General features: G+C 38.1%; 2 protein-coding genes across 2 annotated transcripts; both read left to right on the top strand.

The window, feature by feature from the left end:
- The first annotated feature begins 2,414 nt into the window (after window positions 1-2,414).
- Window positions 2,415-4,751, top strand: LOC121959601 (heat shock protein beta-1-like). Its single transcript, XM_042509006.1, has 3 exons — window positions 2,415-2,952; window positions 3,768-3,831; window positions 3,980-4,751. The coding sequence occupies exons 1-3, from the start codon at window positions 2,562-2,564 to the stop codon at window positions 4,146-4,148; spliced, it is 624 nt and encodes a 207-aa protein (XP_042364940.1). The 5' UTR covers window positions 2,415-2,561; the 3' UTR covers window positions 4,149-4,751.
- Window positions 4,752-7,380: 2,629 nt separating this feature from the next.
- On the top strand, window positions 7,381-16,601 carry taok3b (TAO kinase 3b). Its single transcript, XM_042509454.1, has 8 exons — window positions 7,381-7,736; window positions 9,837-10,073; window positions 10,209-10,337; window positions 10,472-10,675; window positions 11,609-11,848; window positions 13,697-13,909; window positions 14,141-14,323; window positions 16,440-16,601. The coding sequence occupies exons 2-8, from the start codon at window positions 9,888-9,890 to the stop codon at window positions 16,599-16,601; spliced, it is 1,317 nt and encodes a 438-aa protein (XP_042365388.1). The 5' UTR covers window positions 7,381-7,736; window positions 9,837-9,887.
- Window positions 16,602-20,742: the final 4,141 nt, after the last annotated feature.

The raw sequence follows: 20,742 nt of genomic DNA, 5'->3' as shown, positions 1-20,742 counted from the left end.
ATAATGTAAAATTTTTTAAAATGCATTAATTTGTTTAGTTGATATGGAAACTGACTGACAGAGACTTGGTATTCCTGCAATGAAATGAAAATATGAAATGAAATTTTTTTAATTCTTCTTTTTTTGTAATTTCAGAAAAGCTGCACTTTCTGACACTATGAAAACTGAGGCCTTCTAACCACAACTCTACTGAAAAATGAAAAACTTTCAATAAATGCATGAAAACATCCTTACAGTATATAAAACACATAACAAAACACGGCAAACCACAGCCATGCTGAACAAAAACATATCATAAGGTTGAGCAAAGGTCTCTGCACTGTTAAAGAGTAACTACAAATACATCTTCTACATGGGTTTTGTTGCACTGACTTCTACATAAATTGAAATTATAACCTGTGTTGCACTTTTGATCACACCCAACATCCCTGCAAAGCATTTTAACCAACTGTAAGTCTGTTTAATAAGTTTACAGTAATTTATAAAATTCTTGTCAAGGATAAAACATAAGGATACAACCTGCCACTGTTGAAACACTCCATTATTGTTGGTGTAATATAACAATTTTTGGGCGACTGTGGAAAAGGAAAATCTTTGGTCAGCACTTCAGATCATGCTTATTTATTTAGAGAAGAACAGAAAAACCCTGTAAGATTAAATGAACTCTGCACTGTGTATTTATTGTTTGTCTACAGTCATCAAATGCCTACAGTTTACTATTTTCAAATGTGTTGGAAAATAAAAAAATGTTTCAAATACAGTTTATTTTTGTGAGTTCTGATTTTTTTTAACTGCATTCTGCCAAACTACACAAATACATGCACATTTTTGTTGAAGCATTTCTGGTCACTCCACCACAATGTGTTTTTAAAGGGTTTATGGTGATCTTTTACCATTATTTATCAGTTAAGTAATAAAAATAACTGGATCAGCCACTGCTGCTGCTACTCTTATTGTTTACATGCTCAAAAACCTGTGCAGCAAAAGTTAGCTTAGCTGCCAGACTAACATGGCTGACAAAGTGGAATTAATGGGAATAAACAGACAATTTTTCCACTCCACCCATGACTAACAAAACTATCAAAAACAATGCATTTCCGGCAATCACTTCATAATGTCCTACCAGGTTAATGCTTTTAGTGTGAGGCTGCAGCGATAGAAAATGTTTGCATTAGACGCCACTTAATTTTTGAAATATTAATCTTAATTTATTTTTACTTTATATCTAATTATTAATTTTGTTGCTACAACTTAAAAATGACAAGTGAAATTACTTTGTTCTCTCAACTCTCAACTTTGGTAAACAAACTTTTTTTCTTTTCTTTTTTTAAGATAATACAAATACAATTTGCTGGCTTGCAACCAGCAGAATACAAATATATATCACAGTATACTGGTTTACTGAAGTTTCTTAAACTTAGAAAGATTGATTTAATCAAACTTGTCATTTTTAAATGTAACAACAAGATATAAAGTGAACAGAAATCAAGACTAATAGTTGTACTTAAATACACTTTTTTAAGGCAATCAGTTTGCTAGACTTTTTTATATCAACTTGGTTTTTTATCAGCTTGTCAGATTTTACAGTGTAAAACTACAAATAAATAAATAATACAATACTTTCATGAGTGAGCCCTTCGCTCAATCAACTTTGTGTTAACTAATTTGTGAACAGATAGTTACTTATCAGACATTTAATTAAATGAAAATGTTTGAGATTATTACTTTATTATCTTGGACTAATGCTGTGGATGAGTGCAGATCGAAAGGCTCCAGATATTGCCTCATTAACAAATACCATTCCTTTCTGATGGCAAATGGCTTGATTTATTTCTCCAAAGCTCAGTTCATTATTTGCACAACACTTGTGAAGACTCTAGATGCAAAATTCCTCACCACCACTCGAGTGCGTCAGTGCCTCCGTCCATCACTGTGTCCTGGATGTAAACATGTCCTTGACATTGTATTTTGCCCTACATATTCACCACACAGTGAGGTTTGTTTGGACTTTTTTTTTCTTCTTCGATCTTGTGTTGAGAAAGTTGTTTACCGTGTGACTCTGAATGTACGTGCTGTTCCCTCACATAACACAAGGCTGGGATTTCTATGGACAAAGAGCACCAGTATGTGACAAGACTGCAGAGGCCACTGCTGAATAAACTGTCTGCTCGCTGCTTCCAGAGTCACTCACCAACAACTTGCCACAGACACTCCAGAGATATAAATACAAAATAGTTAGCATTATCCTCTCCAGGTCCCGGGGCAACGCAGGACTGACACCACAGCTCATGACATACAAGTCATTCTCATCCCTTACATCACACTTGACACTGGACAAGTGTTAGAATCAATCAGCTGGGTATATAAAGTGCTTGAGTTGAGCATTACAGATGCCCAAGCAGCCTTTTCTTCAGACCTCTTGCTCACTTTCTGCTGAAAAATACAGCTGCACTTTTGTTTAGAGTCCAGATCATCAATCTAGACTTGTTTGTTTGGGTGGAGCTACAAGCTGTTGCAGTTTCAACATCCTTTCCCTTCATTCTGAGCTTATTTTTTAGGATATGGGGGATCAAAATAAAATACTATCCCGTCCCATTTTCCGCCGGGATGTGAGCTGGGATCCTTTCCCAAACTGGACACAGCCGAGCCGAATCTTTGCGCAGGATTTTGGCCTACCTCCCTTCCTGGATCCCAGTGATCTGGACTGGATAGAGTGGTCAAAGAGGAGACTGGCAGCTTTCTCCTGGCCTGGGTACACACAAACTCCCCTGCTGCCTCCGTTCAGTGGTCAGCACCCTGCGGCGCTGAACCAAAAGGGTCTGAGACAGCTGACGAGTGGAGTGTCAGAGATCCAAACAGGGCAAGACAGCTGGAAGATTAACCTGGACGTCAATCACTTCTCGCCTGAGGAAATTACAATCACAACTAAGGAGGGGTACTTGCAAATATCAGGTACCTTGTGAGATGTGAATGATGTTAGGGTGGTATATTGGCAGAATTAGAATAAATATAATACAATAGAATAAGTATTTATTCTTTAGGGCATAATCCCCTGAAAATATGAATTGTTGTGTTTTCGTTACAATGAGCTGTTTATATCTACATTGGGAGGGGGTCTTGTCTGCGGAGATTTTGCACCACCATGTTTCCATCATAGCCCAGAATGAACAAAACCAAACACTGGCTCTAGAAAGGGCCACTGCGTTTTTGTATTGTCACATTGATTTCTGTGTAGTAGCCCCTGACAAGCTAAAAAGCATCGGAGAATTACTAATTTCAAAAACGAAACTGCTTTATTCAGTGTTTTTACCAGTTTTAGTCACCACGTCTGTTTGTTTTGGAAGAGGAAGAGACCTCTGTGGATAATTTGGCTCCCGGTAGAAACGTCCTTAATGTCTGGATCTTAAGTTTCTAGAGAAAAAAGGTGAGCACACATTAGATAGTGCTGGGCTAGTGGCCTATCATGCCTAACTCCGTTGGAGAAACACTGATTTGTAACGTGAAAGTGCTTTATTCAGTTGGGTTTTTTTAAAACCTGTTTTAATCTGCAAAACCTCTACAGATAATTGGGCTCCAGGTTAAAACCTCCCAACCAATGAACACTGAAGGAATCCCATTTGGCGCATGGGAAAAGTTTCAGTTGGTTGCAATCTGCAATCCTCCCCACTAGATGCTGCTGAATCCTACACACTGATCCTTACAGTAAAATAATTATAATCAATTATATCAATTAATGCCTTTTAATTCAAAATCTGTTTCATTACAAGGAAATCACGAGGAAAGACAGGATGAGCATGGATCGGTTTCAAGGTGCTTCACCCGCAAATACAAGTAAGTTCTCTGAGAGAATGGGAGGAATTTTGAAAAATAATCTTTGTGATTCACTATGATTTTTGTGTACTGCATGAACAGTAGTATTGCAAGCAAATGGTGAAATGTTTAGAAGGCAAGAGCATAAACCTTTTCTCATTTCTTCAAGGCTGCCACAGGGAGTGGATTCACAGCACATCAGTTCTTCGCTGTCTGTTGATGGAGTTCTGTCCGTGGAGGCCCCCGCCCCCGGGACATCCATCAGAGACACAGCCAGTGAGATCGTCATACCTGTTCAGATCAGACAGACGCAGGACGGTGAAAAGGGGAACCAGTAAGCAAGAATTTGAGACTACAATCAGGATGTAGATCAAGTTATGGGTAGTAACCTTTGCAGCAACTGGCAAGAAAAAGACAAGTATTTACTGTAACAACTTGCTTGTTTTCCTGCTATATGATACTGACACTGAAAAATGTCACCAGAACAACACTTTTGGTTTCAAAATCAAATGCAAACTCATCAATAGGACCAACTCTGAAATAAGGAATTATTTTTGCTTATCAACATGTATAAACAGTTAGCATTATCTTGTTTAAGCAACAGCATACTTTTTTTCATGCTCTTCTAATGTCTTTATTAAATGAAAAAACACATGTTAGCAGCAGGTAGTTGTGACCTTAAATGACCTAAGGGACTGTGGGGATAATGTCTGACAATACTGGCCAACAATGGACAGTGGAAATGGAGTATTTATATCTAATCTGATTATTTTCTTCATGCAAAAAGGTCAAATTGTGCTTCTGTGTAACATAGCATTATGTGATTAATAATCAATTTTGTTGATTTTATTTTGCTTTTGATGCAGAGAAACACTGTAAAAGCCGTAGCATAGATTCACTGTGTGTCTTTGTCCTAAAAGTTGTATATTGATGGATTGAATAACCAGTCTGATGAAGCTGTCCTCATACATAATATTTAACAAATGTATTAAACAGCTTCGGCCATATCAGTGACATTTTTCTACCCTCTTTTTCTTTTTGTGTCTTTCATTATGCATTTGTAAGCATATTAGAAGATGAATAACAATCAGTTTAACCTATATTGATTTTTCATCCATTACTCTACTCCTCATAGTTTTTCTAATTGGTCCACAGGAGGGCACTGAAAGCGTATTTAGTGTAATATTCGGACATTGTCTTATTTCCTTTTTGAGAGACCGGTATGTATGTAGTATTTCAGTTAATTGCATTTCTTTACGTGGACCCCTATCATCAGTTTCTCTCAAAGACCTTGACAGATAAGAGACAAACCTAGCTCTTTTGAATTTATCACACTGAATTATTTTCCTAAAAGATCTGCTACAAAATACATTTTCTCAAACACTAACCTATATACTGAACCAAAATGTGTTTTAAAGTCACTATGGTCAAATGTGGTCTTCCAAAATACATGTGAAACACATGCACATGCCAAACTTTATAGTGCACAGCAGCCTGCATGTGCAGTGGAGGCTGAAAGGGTCAAAGTCAGGTGCTGAGATGGTGAAGGCCACTCAAAAGTAAACAGTGACATCTAGTACTGGAAGTAGGTATTACATGTTAACTAAGGTACTATATTTGTACTGTTTGTCAACTCATGGAAATAATAGTTTTTTTGTTTGAAATATTTACACAAATATAACAATTTTTGATGACTGCTTTCTCAGCTTGGTTTGTTGATAATACCAGTGGTTTGCCACAGCTTGGTGAGCACAGCTTTACAGCCTTGTTTTAATAAGTCATGCAGCCGTAGTTTGTTAGCTTTTTGTATCTGGTGATTAGATTTAGACTTCATAAATCCTAAAACTGATTATCGTGCTGAACAAAATGTATGTCATAAACTTTTATTTACTTTCAGGCTCAATAAATTGTAAACGGGTGAGTTATAAAAATAATAAAAATAAAAATAAATACATAAAAAATGTTCCCCCGTACAGTTCTTATGACAGGGGAAATAAGCTATTAAGACCCAAACCGTTTTTTGCACCTGACTGGAAGCACGTTTATTTCTGCTGTAAAATTTCATTTTAAAATTGGGTTCTATGGGATTGACCGGCATCTTGAGCCAGCCTCACATGGCTATTAGAGGAACTGCAATTTTTGGCATTTCCATGTGGGCTTCATATTTCAGCCTCAGAGGTAGCCACTTGGTGTATAAGAAGTGTTTTTGGTAGTGGTAATGCTTGTAGTGGCAACAGTGAGGACAACACATTTGATATGTTATATGTACATATACACAGACCATACTGTATTTAGCACCATGGACAGAGACGCAGAACTGTAATTAAATGTTTGTTTTTGTCGCCCTCCAGTGTCCACATGAAGTAATGGCAGGAATAATCAGAGAGGCAAAAAATTAACTATAATTTGCTTCAATCTTACTCCAAAATGCTAATAATGTTCACAGTCCACAGAGGAAAATCGATTGAAACATTTTTTTCTTAGTGTTGCATCAACGTGTGTCTTAGTTCCCATTTATCTCAGATGAAAGGAAATAATAATAAAAACAACAACAACAATAATAATAATAATGCTTATAATAAAACGTTTTCTTAAATATATGAAAGATGTCTTGTTGTTCTGTTGCTCTGTGCTTTCAGCGAAAATGTACAAATATTATAATGCTATTTCATTTATATTCTTTTTTTAAATACTGACTTACATATATGCTATCTACATAATTTGACATTGTTCCCATCGTATTAGATTCTATTACTAAAAAAAAGAAGAATCTAAAAAATATTTCTAAAATTTTTCTTTTTGTAAATTATTTTGATTACAATAAAATATTCGAATCTAAAAATATTTCAAACTAAATAGAAAAAAACAGAAAAATGTCAAAAGTATACTATAATATATAACACAGGCTATATATAATACGTTCAATTTAATATATATAAAATAATATAATAATAAAGAATTTATAAATACAATATAAATATGAAAATATTTAAAAAAAAAAAACAATCTAAAAAATATGTAAAACATTCTAATTTAAAAAAAAAATCTAAAAATAAAACCCCAAAAACTATAATCCTGTTATAGATCCTGATGTGAAATGAGTGAAGGCTCGCTGAGATGTGCCTGTAGTATTGTGGTGTCTCTTTAAAGGAAGGGGGAGTGTAGAAGAGGGACAGAGGAAAGAGATGAATAGAAGGCACCAGAACCACCTACCATGACCAAGTGCGCTGTAAATGTAGGACAGAAATTCGAGTGGAATACAAACGGATCATCAAGCGACAGAGTCGAGGGAAAACCATGTTTGGATGTGCCTTATCTGATTCCAGTATTTTTAAATATGGCACCACATGCGACCACTGGAACACAGGAAAAGTGTTTTTCCTCCCAAACATTTCTTGCATTTTGAAACGGAAAAGAAGAGTGGCAGTAATGTACATCCCCGTGCAATCTTTCTCCGATTATCAATGGTAGGCATTGCATAATTCACCCTTATCCACCGGAGCCATTTGGTTCCTCCTCTTTGGGAAAGAGGGGGACGCCAGAAAAAAACGACTACATCTAGTAGCTGCCTTCTCGGTGGTGCCTGCAATTGTTTGGCAATGCCCTTTTCTCTCATAGGAAGAACTTGCAGACAGTAGCGGGGGAACAAGCGGGGGAAGGATGCATTTAAAGCTGGATGTGTGCTGCATTCAGGGAGATTCGGCAATAATAGCAGCTCTAGCAGAAACAGCGAGTGCGGAGGGCCTGGGAAGCACCCAGCCCCACTATCTCCTCCTTTTCCTCCCCCCCTGCAGGACCATGCTTGCGTGAGGGATGAGGCTGTGCACAGGGACACCAGGCCAGAGCTGCGGCCTACTTCTCACAAGAGCCGGTCTCTCGACTGCAAGATCTGTGAACACATTGCCACCATCAAATCAGCATCTTTGGTACGCAGCTCCCTCTCTCTCTCTCTCTGGCTCTCTCTCTGGCTCTCTCTGGCTCTCTCTCTCTCTCTCTCTCTCTCTCTCTCTCTGTCACACATACACACACACACACACCGTTTGCATAAAAAATACGCGTGTGTGCCCGCGCGTGTGTATTAGTGTGTGTGTGCGTGTGTGCGTGCTGGCGGCGGGGGGTGAGGAGGGGAGGGAAAGGGGTGTCTGTGTTCTCAGCTGTACATCTGTAGTCATGGCAACCAGATCCTGTTAATGGATGTCATTTTTTCCATCCTCAGCTTCCCTCTCTGCCTCTGCTTTTATGTGTGTGCATTGCATTTATATGTAGGCTATTCCACATCAATCTGCACCTGATATCTATTACCAGTGAGCTTTTGTTTTGGTCAGATTGTAAATGGTGCATTTTCACATCTTTTCTCGAGCTCATTTTAAAGGAATAGTTTGGATTTTTTTTGTAGTGGGGTTGTATAAGGGGAACTTATCCATAGTTGGTGTATTACAAACAGTAGTTTTCAGTCTACACGCCACCAGTTTGGAGAAGCAGGCTGGAGTATGACACAGAAGCTGAGCAATGTACTGTTACGGAGGGGTCAGCAACAAAAAGTACTGGTATTTTGGCCACATTAAAAAAGTCCCACCTGAAATACCAATATTGTTATAAGTGTATGCCATATGGAAAGTATTTCATCGTTTTACCTTAACTGCAGCAGTGATCCCCAGTTTGGAGAAGCAGGCCGGGGTCCGACTCAGAAGCTATGCAATGCACTGTTATTAATCAGGGTCAACTACAAGAAGTATTTAGCCCCTCAAAAGTGCAGCTCCAGACCTATTTCACTCACTGAACATAAACAATTGTGCCAAGATGATGATTGGTTGCTTCCTCTTCTTTGTGTGTATTGGCGGATTGCAAGCCAACTATGTGCTTACCGCCACCTACTGCAGCGGAGTGTTTACATATGCAAGTGTAGTCGAGCATAAAGTTACCAATGTCAAAACGTACCGGCAGGGGAGAGGAGGACCAATTGTGCTGGGGCACGGTATGAAACAATCATGTCTAATGTGAAAACACCACAAGTGTACACTGTATTAAGAGTATTTTCTCTGCTCTACGTTTCTGGTAATGGCCTCACCTCTCCATCCATGCTCTGGTCAAAGCCACCAGACTCCACTGAGGTAAACAGGAATTTACAGGAGTTACTCTTTGACTGCTGCTTCAACCAGTTTCTTAGTTTGTGTTATTCTGTGACTTTGGTGGATCCAAAGAACCTTTGAAATGCACAAGTCACACACTAATACACAAAAAATAACTGATTGAGGCAGTAATAGACCAGCAGCTCCTGTGTTAAGCAATGCTTAATCATTGTTTTCCTCAGTGGAGTCTGGCTATGAAGAGAGCGATTTACCCACCTAATTTTCCCATTTGACATTAAGGTAAAACAGCAAAAGTAGTCCACATACACTTAAAATGATACTGGGTATTTAGGTGGGACTTTTTTTTAGGGAGCTTAAATATGTATTGTTGCCAACCCCTTCACGACAGTATATTGCTTAGCTTCCATATCGGACTCTCGCCTGCTTCTCCAAACGGGGCTTGCCATCTTGACATCAACTCTATGTAATATACTATATACTAATAAAAAACTGAACTATCCCTTTAAATAGTCTGTTTACAGATTGGTCTGGCATCTTGGCATTGTATAAAAGTTACGTTTGGTGCTGAAGTGACTGATAAATTGTTGCTTTCTACTATTAAGGGTATGAATGGGATTAAACAGCAGAGTCTCTGTATATTGATGAGCGTCACCTCTTTTGTGTGACACTGATGCTACAAGGCAAACCCTAAAGGATTATAAACCTCTGAATCGAGCCTTGTTTGGTTCTTGAGCTATTGTGGATGTGCAGTAATCTGCAAACTGATTACTTTCCAGTTTGCAGTATTGTTTGCGTTGTACTGTTTGTTTTTAGGCCATAGCCTCTGACTTACCAGCTGTCTGTCTTCCTTTTCTTCCCCTGTCTCCACCATCACAGTTGTTTCTCTCAGCCTGCTCCCTTTCTTTCACTTCCTGCTTCCTGTGTTCCTCCGTGTAGGTCATCAGGTAGATCCAGGAGCATGAGCAGGACTTTGAGCTGCGGGAGCAGATGTCTGGGTATAAGCGCATGCGGCGGCAGCACCAGAAGCAGCTGATCGCCCTGGAGAACAGGCTAAAGGCCGAGATGGATGAGCATAGGCTCCGGCTGCAGAAGGAATTAGAGACACAAGCGAACAACACTTACATTGAGCTGGAAAGACTGGCCAAACGCCACGCTGCTCAAACTGACAAAGAGGTACAGCCTCAGTAGCAGGTGCTATTTATGAATGAGGTGGAAACTACAGAGTGAATGAATTCACCTCAAACTTGTGTTTGTGTTTTATAAACCAGTAAAGGGTGTTGATTTGCACATTTTAATGTCTCTTCACAGATAAAGTCAGTTGCAGCTGAGGAGAGGAGGATCCAGCAACAGATTGTTGCTCAGCAAAAGAAAGAGCTGACTACTTTCTTAGAGAATCAAAAAAAGGAGTACAGGCTTTGCAAAGACAAGATCAAAGAAGTAAATATCGCCAATAAAATGCAAAGCTAATGATATAATATTTCTGTTTAATATGAAGCACATTTTCTATGAGGTATCAGATAATTCACACTCTGTTCTGTTGTTTTTTTGTATTTTATTTGTCTCTGTTTTAGGAGATGAGTGAAGACCCTTGTACACCCAAGGAGGAGAAGCAGGAGCGTCTGTCCAGGCACAAAGAAACAATACAGCGCTCTCAGGCTGAGGAGGAAGCTCATTTACTGGCCCAGCAGAGGCTGGTCTACGACCGCAGCTGCAGGGCCCTCAAACGCCGGAGTCTGGTCAGAAAGCACGAGTTCGAACAGGAGCAACTCAGAGAGGTAGTGTGTTTTCATAACATAATGTAAAATTGGAATGTGCAGACAATCTCAAAATCCGACTATTGATGTTTTCATAAGATGACTGGACACAAGAATATTTTGGAAATAATTATTGTCTGTGATGACCCAGTGAAAACCAGATCTCAGAGAAGAATTAGTTGCTTTATATGAAGAATAGTTTGTTAGTTATGCAGTCTTAAAAGCATGTGAGGCACTCTGTAAGTAAAAATCCTTTATTAATACATAGATGACTAATGCGTTTTGACTCAAACAGTCTTCATCAGGGTATCGCTCCATGCTAAAACTATTACATTCAGTTAAGATTATATTTAATTTCCTAATGGTCACAAAACTAATCACAATCTGAGTGACTTACTATCCTGGTTGCATAAGCACTTCCCCCTTGGAAATCCTACTTATTACAGTTTAAAACATCAAAAACATGTTTGTAATGTTAATGCTCCTGTCGGTGCTCCTGACCAAGGTACTGGCAGAAGATCTGGAGTTGGTTTCCGAGCGCTGTGCGTGGCTGCTCACTGCTCCATAGAGGATGGGTTGAATGCAAAGGACAGATTTGCCTGTACAATGTGCATGTGACAATAAAGACTTCTTCTTCTAAAGTTGTATGTCATCTGCATAAGTGAAAAAAGAAGACATTCCATTTCTGAAATATATCAGCAAAAAGAAGCATAAAAGAATAGGACTCAACAATGAATACCGATTGACACCAAAATTAACTAAATTAAGTCAGTGTTTCATAAGAAATGATGTATAATGCATTGCTCAAATGCAGCCAAATAGTGCTAAATACACTGCTCTGGTCATTCATGTTGAGCTTTTAGTGCCCAAAAATGAATCCAAAAGCCTTGAATGTTACTAAAGCTGAATTTGTTGTCATTAAAAAACAACATTACATCAAACTTGTTGCTCCAGGAGCTGAACAAGAAGAGGACCCAGAAGGAGATGGAACATGCCCTGATGATCCGGCAGGACGAGTCCACCCAGGACATGGAGCGAAGGCAGCTGCAGATGCTACAAAAGCTCCGTATTGAACTCATGAAGCTGCAGCACCAGACAGAGCTGGAAAACCAGGAGGAGTACAACGGCCGGCGGCAGAGAGAACTACACAGGAAACACACTCTGGAGCAGCGGCAGCAGCCCAGAAACCTCAAGGTACCTGGAACTTTCTTGTGTGTCTTTCTTTCTCTGTGTGGTTATTTAGTGGGCTGTTATTCAGAAAACTTCATTTAAAAAAAAATGTTTATAAAACATACATTTTATGATAAAAGGATTACATAATGAGTTTGATATGAAAGCTCAGCCGGTACTGTACACGTGTCCCCTCTACCACTCTGCACTTTGTGACAATCGGTTAGCCAAAAATGTGTTCTTATTCTAAATTGCCCATCAGAAATCTGTAGAAAAAAAAGATTCACAATGTTGCCATAACAAAAACATTAATAATGTTGCCATGACAACTGCTTCTTCTATATCCCTCCATCCGTCCCATTCTTGTGAAAGCAATATCTCAGGAACGCCTTGAGGGAGGTTTTTTCAAATTTGACACAAAAGCCGACTTGAACTCAGTGAAGAACTGTTTAGAAATTGGTGGTCAAAGGACACCTTGCGTCTGTCTCATTTTCATGAACGCAATATCTCAGGAAGGGAGTTTCCTCAAATCAGACCTAAACGTCTACTTGGACTCAAGAATGAACTGATTAGAATCTGGTGGTTGAAAGTCAAAGGTCAAGGTTACTGTGACCTCGTAAAAAATGTTTTGGCCATAATTCATATGCTAATTATGATAAAATTTTCAGAAAAAATGTCTAATAGGATAAAATGATGAAGCGATGACATTTTATATCCAAAAGGTGAAAGTTCACTGTAACATCATAATATTCTGTAAAAACACTTTTCTGGCCATTAATCAATATAATATCTCCAAAATAGAGGTGGAGACTTTTGGTCTGATATTGAATTGGTGACAGTTATCTTGGGAGTCCACCTTCAAACTGGTTTTGTATAGATCTTAATTGCTGCTGGGTTGAGGAGGTTTTTGAATTTGTAGACTCTTTGCAGCAACATCCATATTTCAGGCATTGCCTGCTTAAGACGTGCTCACGATTAAGTCACTGGTTTTGCTGATGTTGAGCTTCAGGTGATTGCCTTTGCACCATGTGGTGAAACTCTCTGCCAGTCCTTTGCAGACCTCTGTAAGAGTAGTCTCTCAGTGAAGAAAGCATTTTCCTCACTGGAAATTATTCACTGGAATCACACATGTCAAGATAGCGGGAACTTTAATCTTGCAAAAAAAAAAAAAAAAAAAAAAACAAAAAATGCTTTTTAATTATTTAAAGACTTCACTACATATATTGTGAGTCTGGAAAGGGTGGGTGTAAACTGCAGCTTGATTGGTTGGTGGAGGCTTAACTCAGTTAGCAAGAAAGCAAGGAAAACTTTATTTATGTAACAGATTTCATTCTAGGTGTAAGCACAACTGCTGCGCGAAGTGTACAAGTACAAGTTGCTGACACACAAAAAACCCGTCAACTAACCATAAAAGCTGATTAAATCCTATAAAATAAAAATAAAAACTAATTAAATAATCATTAGAATGAAGAATAAACATGCCACTCAGAGCTAATAAAAAATTAAAATTAAATGAAATGATACTAAAATTAGATGCAGAAGAGAATGATATATATGTAAATAAAAAAAATCATAAAATAACTAAGACGAGAATAAAACCAATAAAGCAGTAAAAGTAAAAACACACTTAAGTTAAAACCAATAAAATAAAATGAATTGAATCGAATCAAATCCAATAAGAAATAAAATAGAATAAAATCTTTTGAACAATTTTTTTATGGCACAGCGGAATTATTTTCCATCCAAGTTAAAGTCACAATGAACCTGTAACAAAAGCTGGTTAATGCGAGAACTGGATGACATTTTATTGTGTTTTATGTTCTGAGTTTGACATGAAAGACTAAAATTTGTTTCTTTTTTAACCCTCTGTAGACGCTGGAGATGCAGATCAAGAAACAGTTCCAGGACACTTGCAAGGTGCAGAACAAGCAGTACAAAGCTCTTAGGAACCATCAGCTGGAGGTTTCTCCCAAAGGCGACCACAAGACCATCCTGAAGAGCCTGAAAGAGGAGCAGACACGCAAGCTGGCCATACTGGCTGAGCAGTATGAGCAGAGCATCAACGAGATGATGGCTTCACAAGCGGTACGAGGACCCTGAAGCATCTTGTTATGAATAGCAATCATTTATATGTTGTATATTTATATGTAAAACACCTTTGCCTTTCGCTTCAGACTAACAGTCACAACTATGTGCGATAATTTTATACATTTGAATTTTTGGAGTTTGGTCTTTTGTAAATCTTGATAAATGATGCCCCATACTATGCCTGTTGTTAATGTGTTTGTAACTACCTCCGTCTCGCTGTGTCTCTAGATGCGATTAGACGCAGAGCAGGAAACAGAGTGCCAAGCTCTGAAGCAGCAGCTGAAGCAAGAGATGGAGCTCCTGGACGCCTACCAGAGAAAAACCAAGTCGCAGATGGAGACCCAACACGAGCGTGAGCAGCAGAAACTTGAGCAGAAGGTCTCCATACGCAGAGCGCACCTTGAGCAGAAGGTAGGTTTAAGATCAAAGCCATTCGAAAATACTTTAAATGAATGCAGCATGATACCATACTGTATAAAGAAATGACCTCAGAATAAATAGAGACACCTTATATGTTAAAAGCAGCAGTTTTGTTGGGGAATTTTGCAATTTAGTGCACCGTGAGTGACTACAAATATAAATGTGCTGAGGGGAAGACTTCAAGGTTTGCATTTGATAAGACAGTAGAGCCACCAATTTCTAATGGTTAGGACTTGTGAACTGAGTTGGTGTTGATGTTGTAATCGCATTACATTTTACTGTAATGCAGTAATGTAACGTGTTACTGTTCTAAAGTCAGTAATCATATTGCAATAATAATTCAACAATAGTGTCGTTACACGATTCCTCAATTATCTGCATAATAAGCGGATGGAAAAAAAAGCGTGCTGACTCAGAGGAGGAACCATAGACTGTATATTCAGTCTATGGGATGAACAGGTTGTCTGCTCGCTTTGACTCTCCACATTTTAATCATGGAGAACATTTTCCTGAAACCATGAGCATCAAAGTATAATTCATTTACCACAACACCGGTATGGAAAAGAACAGAGACAATAAAAGTGGTGATTCCTATGCAGAGGTCATAAAGTCCGAACATATGTCCATTCCTTTAGTCTGTGAGGGTCCACTGATACAAGAATCATTACATTTTTTCATAAAAAGTAAAAAGCTGTGAATATTGTTTTAACTGGACGAGTGCTGTTGTGGTATGTGGCCAGGCGCTGTAAAACAACCTTTGTAACTCTCTCCCTCCTGTACTATCCTATCCTAATATTCATGCTGATTTAAATACACATTTTGATAGTGGCCTGTATCCCATTTTTGAAAATGAGTCTCAGGCAATGTTGCATGTTGCACATTTCAAATTGGTAGAGAGCTGGGCAAAAGCAGTAAATGGTTTGTTGTAAAAAGTTTGTTTATGGGGTTGGTGGTTAAGGACATCCATGGGGTCATTTAAAAGGCCTTTATTTGTTTTGGTGACATTGGCTTCACTACCTCATTGTAAGCTGTCCCACAGAGTCCACTGCTGCCTGTCACAGGAGAGAGACTTAAAAATAGGATTCAAAAAGATCCAGGCAGTCAATTAAGTAACAAGGGATCTGCTGAAGCTGGCAGGGTTGAAATCTAGAGCAGAATCACCAAGCTGATAAGAAACACTTAAAAGCAAAGGCACAAGGCATGAAGACAGTCTGGCAGAGAGTAAGTGAAAATGAAGCTCTAAATATACTGTGGAGCTAATGAGAAGATGAGGAGCAGGTGGGTGATGATCAGCAGGTGGAGGGCAGGCAGTGGGAGTGGCAGAGTCTGAAATGACAACAGAATTAGACAATGTGCAGACAACCCAAATGCACAAATTAATGCTAAATAAGCAAAGTAATTCAAAAATAATGACAGTTAAGTCAAGCACTAAGTTATAATGGTGGAATTTGATGAACACATACATGGTTAAACTTGAGGGGGATAAATAAGGTAGAATCAAAAGTACATAAATATGTTGGAACAAACAATTTCAGGCCCAAATCTTATTTTCCTTTTTTTAAATTTGATTTTTGTTTTGGGTTTTTTTCTGTTTGTTTTGTTTTGTTTTCGGAAGATTGTCCCTGTGACCTTAAAGGATCAGGGAGAAATGATGAGCATTATGGGGCTGTCAAGGATCGGGAAATGGGAGTGCTAAAACTCCTGTTCTGGGAACAGCAAAAGTATGCTTTTGTACAAATTGTAATGTAGGTTTACATATATCTTTGTATATCTCATTTTGTTATGCTGATACATATATGTGTATGTTTCTCAAAAATCACTAAATAAACAATATTAACAAAAAGGACTTTGTCTAAGGGTGATAATAGAGGTGTTTATTTTCTTGATTAATTGGTAATGAAATGTCTGAAAATGGTAAAAAAATAAATAAATAAATAAAAAATACACTAAAGTAATCTAGAAAGTGGCTTTTGTGAGTTCTTACTGTAAAAGTACTAAAGTTTCTGACAACAAAGCCCAGTCTCCAGCAGGGAAAAATTAACGCTTAAAGTTAGCTTCAATGTTGTGAAATAACTTGTTTTTGTCATGTTTTTTTTTCCGATTACAGATTGAAGAGGAGCTGGCTGCACTTCAGAAGGAGCGCACCGAAAAGATCAAGCACTTGTTGGAACGCCAGGACAGAGAAATTAACACTTTTGACACAGAAAGTAGAAGCCTCGGCTTTGGAAGCCTGGGATCTCTGGACTTCCCCAAAGAAGACAACAGATGAAAGTGGATTTATCTTTAGAGGACAACATATCCGTGCCCTTTTTCACGTCCACTTGACCGTTTGTCACACGTCTGCAGTGACAAAGCTGGATAACTTTCTCTATTGCTTTTCTTCTCTCTTAGATATTGCATCTTCAAATCGAGGTGTCACGTGCAATGAGAACTTCTTTTGTGAAACTTGAAGGGGGGAAAGTAAAACAAAAGAATCTACAACGACATGTCAATAAAACCTAGTCAGTGTAACTCAAAACGTATGTGTTAAAAATAACAGACTCTTTCCTCCATGCCATTTCCTCCTTTTGGTATGAATTGAATAAATCAGGAAATTTTAGTAAAATTGGCACTTTGATATGTTTAAGTAGAAACCATCATGTTCGTATGATGCTTAATATGTGTGTTACATGGAGGGACATTGTGGAATGTGAGCTGCGGACTCCCCCGTGGTGTTAAGCTGCTTTGTCTTTTTTAATTTTTTTTATTGGTTTTATTTTTATTTTGTTATTTTTTTTTTCTGCTCTGAATGTGAATATTACTGTATGGGGTCACTGGATAAAGTCAGAGTTTATTCATTTAAAATGTTTATAAAAAAATTTAAGTCATACTTCCATATTGTGCTTATGCATACAGTATACTGTGGTCCCTCACTTTTTTAAGCAACAGTTCTTACCTTTATTTTTTATTTGATATGTAGGATCAATTGGCGTTAGCTTGATCAGTCCATTCATCACAATTCAAGATCCCACTTGGTAAAACTGCTTATTATTGCATGCACTTTAAGGACAAATTCAGGTTGTGAAGTGAAGCATGAATCTGTCAGAGATTTTAGCTGTTTGTAAATAAAAACATTTATTTCTTTTTTTTTTCATTTTAAGCCTATGGATACTGGACATAAGCGGCGCCATATTTGATATGATAATTTCACAAATGCCTTTCTTTAAGTTGTGCCTGAAGCAGATTTTAGTTCCGTGTTTGTTATATTCTATATTTTATTTACTGAGGCCGGCACCATTTTGTTTTTGGTTTCATCTAAACTTGTGAATCATTTAATGTTCACTAATCAAAGTTCTTGTAAAGGAAAAATGGTGAGAATTGTGCTGTATAACTTTTGATATGAATATTTGTACATGAGAATATAGCTAGAACATGCAGAGACATTGGTCTATTACTGATAACAGAGCTTAATGATAAAGACTTTGCTTCGTTTTTGTTTTATAATATAGAGATATGGTCATATGATAGCTCAATATATTGCTAAGTCAAATCACTAGACTCTCAGATTGTATAAATGCTGGCGGATGGAACCACAGACTTTTTATGATATCAGCGCAGCGGTCTTTTACGGATCGACGGCTCTACAAAAGCAAACACAACATGTGGGTCCAGATTGCATTTGAGTAATTAGTGTCTAATGATCAGATTTACATATTTTTTGCCATGTTCATTATGGTCATTGAACAGGTTGCACAATGTTTCCATTTATACCAAATGGAAAGGTAATTGTTTGGTGCTTAATTTCTAATACCACCTTTAGCCTTGTAGTTTTTTGTCTTGGAGAGACGATTGATTTTTACAAAATGTAAACGTGAAGCATTTTGAAACCCCCTCTGAGTCAAAACACTACTAAGTTTTTCAAACACTCATGACATATTTAGAGTACCCCATGCAGTGAAAACCCTCTAAAAATGAAGTATATGTATAAAAAAATAAATACTATTTTATCACGGGTCAGTTTTCGAAACATTGTTTAATGTGGTGGTTTTGAATGCAACCCTGTTATGTTTGGCGGGTATTTCTCTGCCTGCTTTTTCTTTTCATTTTATTGCCACAACTTGTATTAATGTTGTTCCTCACAGGGCTGAAAGGTGGAAGACATCCCCTGAATTTAAGTATTTTAAACAGAGGAATATAATGACGCTCTATTTCTGATGGCAATAGTTAAACGCTCTTGTTTTACACGTCGAAAACCTAAAATTCTGAATTTGTTCTGTTTGACCAGAGTGTGTTCTGAAGTTGAATGGCTCCTCTAGATTTTTCAGCCTTTTACATTTTCACAAACTTTCTGAAATTTGATGAAAAAAACGTTTCTCATATGCAGTAAGGCCTTTTGTCTGGTCACATATATAAACTGAAGCCTTGCGGACAAATGGTTCCATAAAAAAAGTGCTATTGGGGTGCTTGAATAAGGTTTGCCTGAGAGCTTCAGAACGGTTCTACAATTTGTGTGAATTTTAAGTTAATAGAAAGATGTATTTAGTTAGAATAAAAGGGGACTTTCCTAAACAACCTTATTCACCATTTCCTGTGCAGTTCAAAGACAAAATAAAAGAGATTCTGTTGAAAACAAAAGGGGTCTCAATTGACATCCTGCATCTTATGACAGTGCATTTCTTTATGTTTGAGGTTGAATTTCCTTCTAATGCTCGTTTATGTGGTTGAGGGCTTCTCACTTTTGCTTTTCTTTGGTGTGATGTGTGATCTACATTTCATCAAATGCTGTTTATTGAAGATTTTACTGTAAATCTACATGCAGGTCAAAGTGTGAAAACCAGAACACTGAAATAAGGACAGAAGGTGAGAGGGAAGTTACACTGCAGTGCGTCCACTGTTCTTAACACTTACATTTTTAGGGTAAACATACCTGATTTAGGGTGTTGATTGGGGGCTTTTTTGGCATGCCTGTGTTGTATACACTGGCAGGAATCCGTGTAAAGTTTCCTTGAATTGTCGACATCTGCGGCACCATCTGCAGCCATTGCCTGCCTCACCGCAACCCTTTGGGGCAACTGGAAAGCCCCGAGGATGGCAGCAGAGTGGTTTGCCTTTACCTGAAGTAGTGCTGACAGTGTTGTGGTGCGTCGAGTTCCCCCTGTGTTTTCTCAAGTAGTCAGTGGTTTGACATGTAGTGTGGATGCTTGAAACAAAGACGTTATAACCACCAAAAAACAGTCAGCTTTCAGTGTGTGTCTGTACTGTAGTCTGACCTCTGATTAACCCTGTGATGCAAACATCTGGCTAAATGCATCATTGCATGTCTCCAAGCAGAAGTGACCATCATTTCTAGAAGTTTGTAGTGACGGAGATGAGATTAGACAGCACATGAAAAACCCATTTAGTGTTATTTCGAAGTTTACACATTCCTCCCGGCCCCTCCTCACAAACTCGCCTAAACTAATCAGTGGAGCACGCATCATCACATGTCACAATAAAATCATCCCCTGATAAGGGGCCTGTCAGAGGCTTGAACTTGTGGTGTGATGACAGTGACATATTGCCTACTGTGACTAAACAGATCCTCCCCGTTTACGTACTTGTAAAAGTTTCTGATTGAGAAATGCATTTCCTGTGACTATGCCAGCTTCCTGCGCAGATGCCCGCATGAAAATATTGCTGCAAAAAGGCACACGTGGTGTGAGGAGCAGATTTTAAGAGTTATACTGACAAAATGCAGTAGTTCTACTGACAAAATGCATAAATATAAGAAGAATGTGCCTGAAAAAAGGTCATTATCAAAAACTGACCTCACGTTATTTCTTAGGAACTGTTTTTACATGATTTCAGACCCAAATTCTATTTTGAAATACTCTTAGTGCTGGGCACCAATAACTGCATGAGTCTGGTTTTCTTGTTGAATTATTCAAGTCATATTTCAGCCTGTAAAGCCATAGGCAGATCCCATTTTAGTATTAGATTGTTACAGTATTATTTTCTCAAAGAACATCTTCTTTACAGGCAATAGGAGGGAGACATATGACTCAGGGTGTTTAGGAGCTGTCTGCAGGGGCGTCGTAGTGGGGGAAAAGTGGGACTGATTACCCTCGGGCCCCAATGGCAGGAGGCCATTGAAAAGCTTGGAATAAAAATTTTAGTTTTGTTTACATTTTATTTTATTAAGTAATTGGTGCCATAACAGAACTAACACTGGTTAAATAAACTGCTGAGACTGAACTCTGTATAAAATAAATAGTAGGCTCCTCTTGCACTAGGATTTGTCACTAAATGTAGCTAAAGCTGAGTGTTTTTTTCTCTAAGAAAGGGAAATCAGGGTTCCAAAAAATAAATAAATGACAGCAAACTGACTTTGTCAAAAAACGAAAACAAAAAACCCAAGGTGCTACACCCCTGCATCAAACACTTCACTTCCT

This window comes from Plectropomus leopardus, chromosome 20 (genome assembly GCF_008729295.1).
Source record: "Plectropomus leopardus isolate mb chromosome 20, YSFRI_Pleo_2.0, whole genome shotgun sequence".
Lineage (NCBI taxonomy): Eukaryota > Metazoa > Chordata > Actinopteri > Perciformes > Serranidae > Plectropomus > Plectropomus leopardus.
Note: the sequence above shows the minus strand (reverse complement) of the source record. Positions and strands in the feature narration are given on the sequence as shown.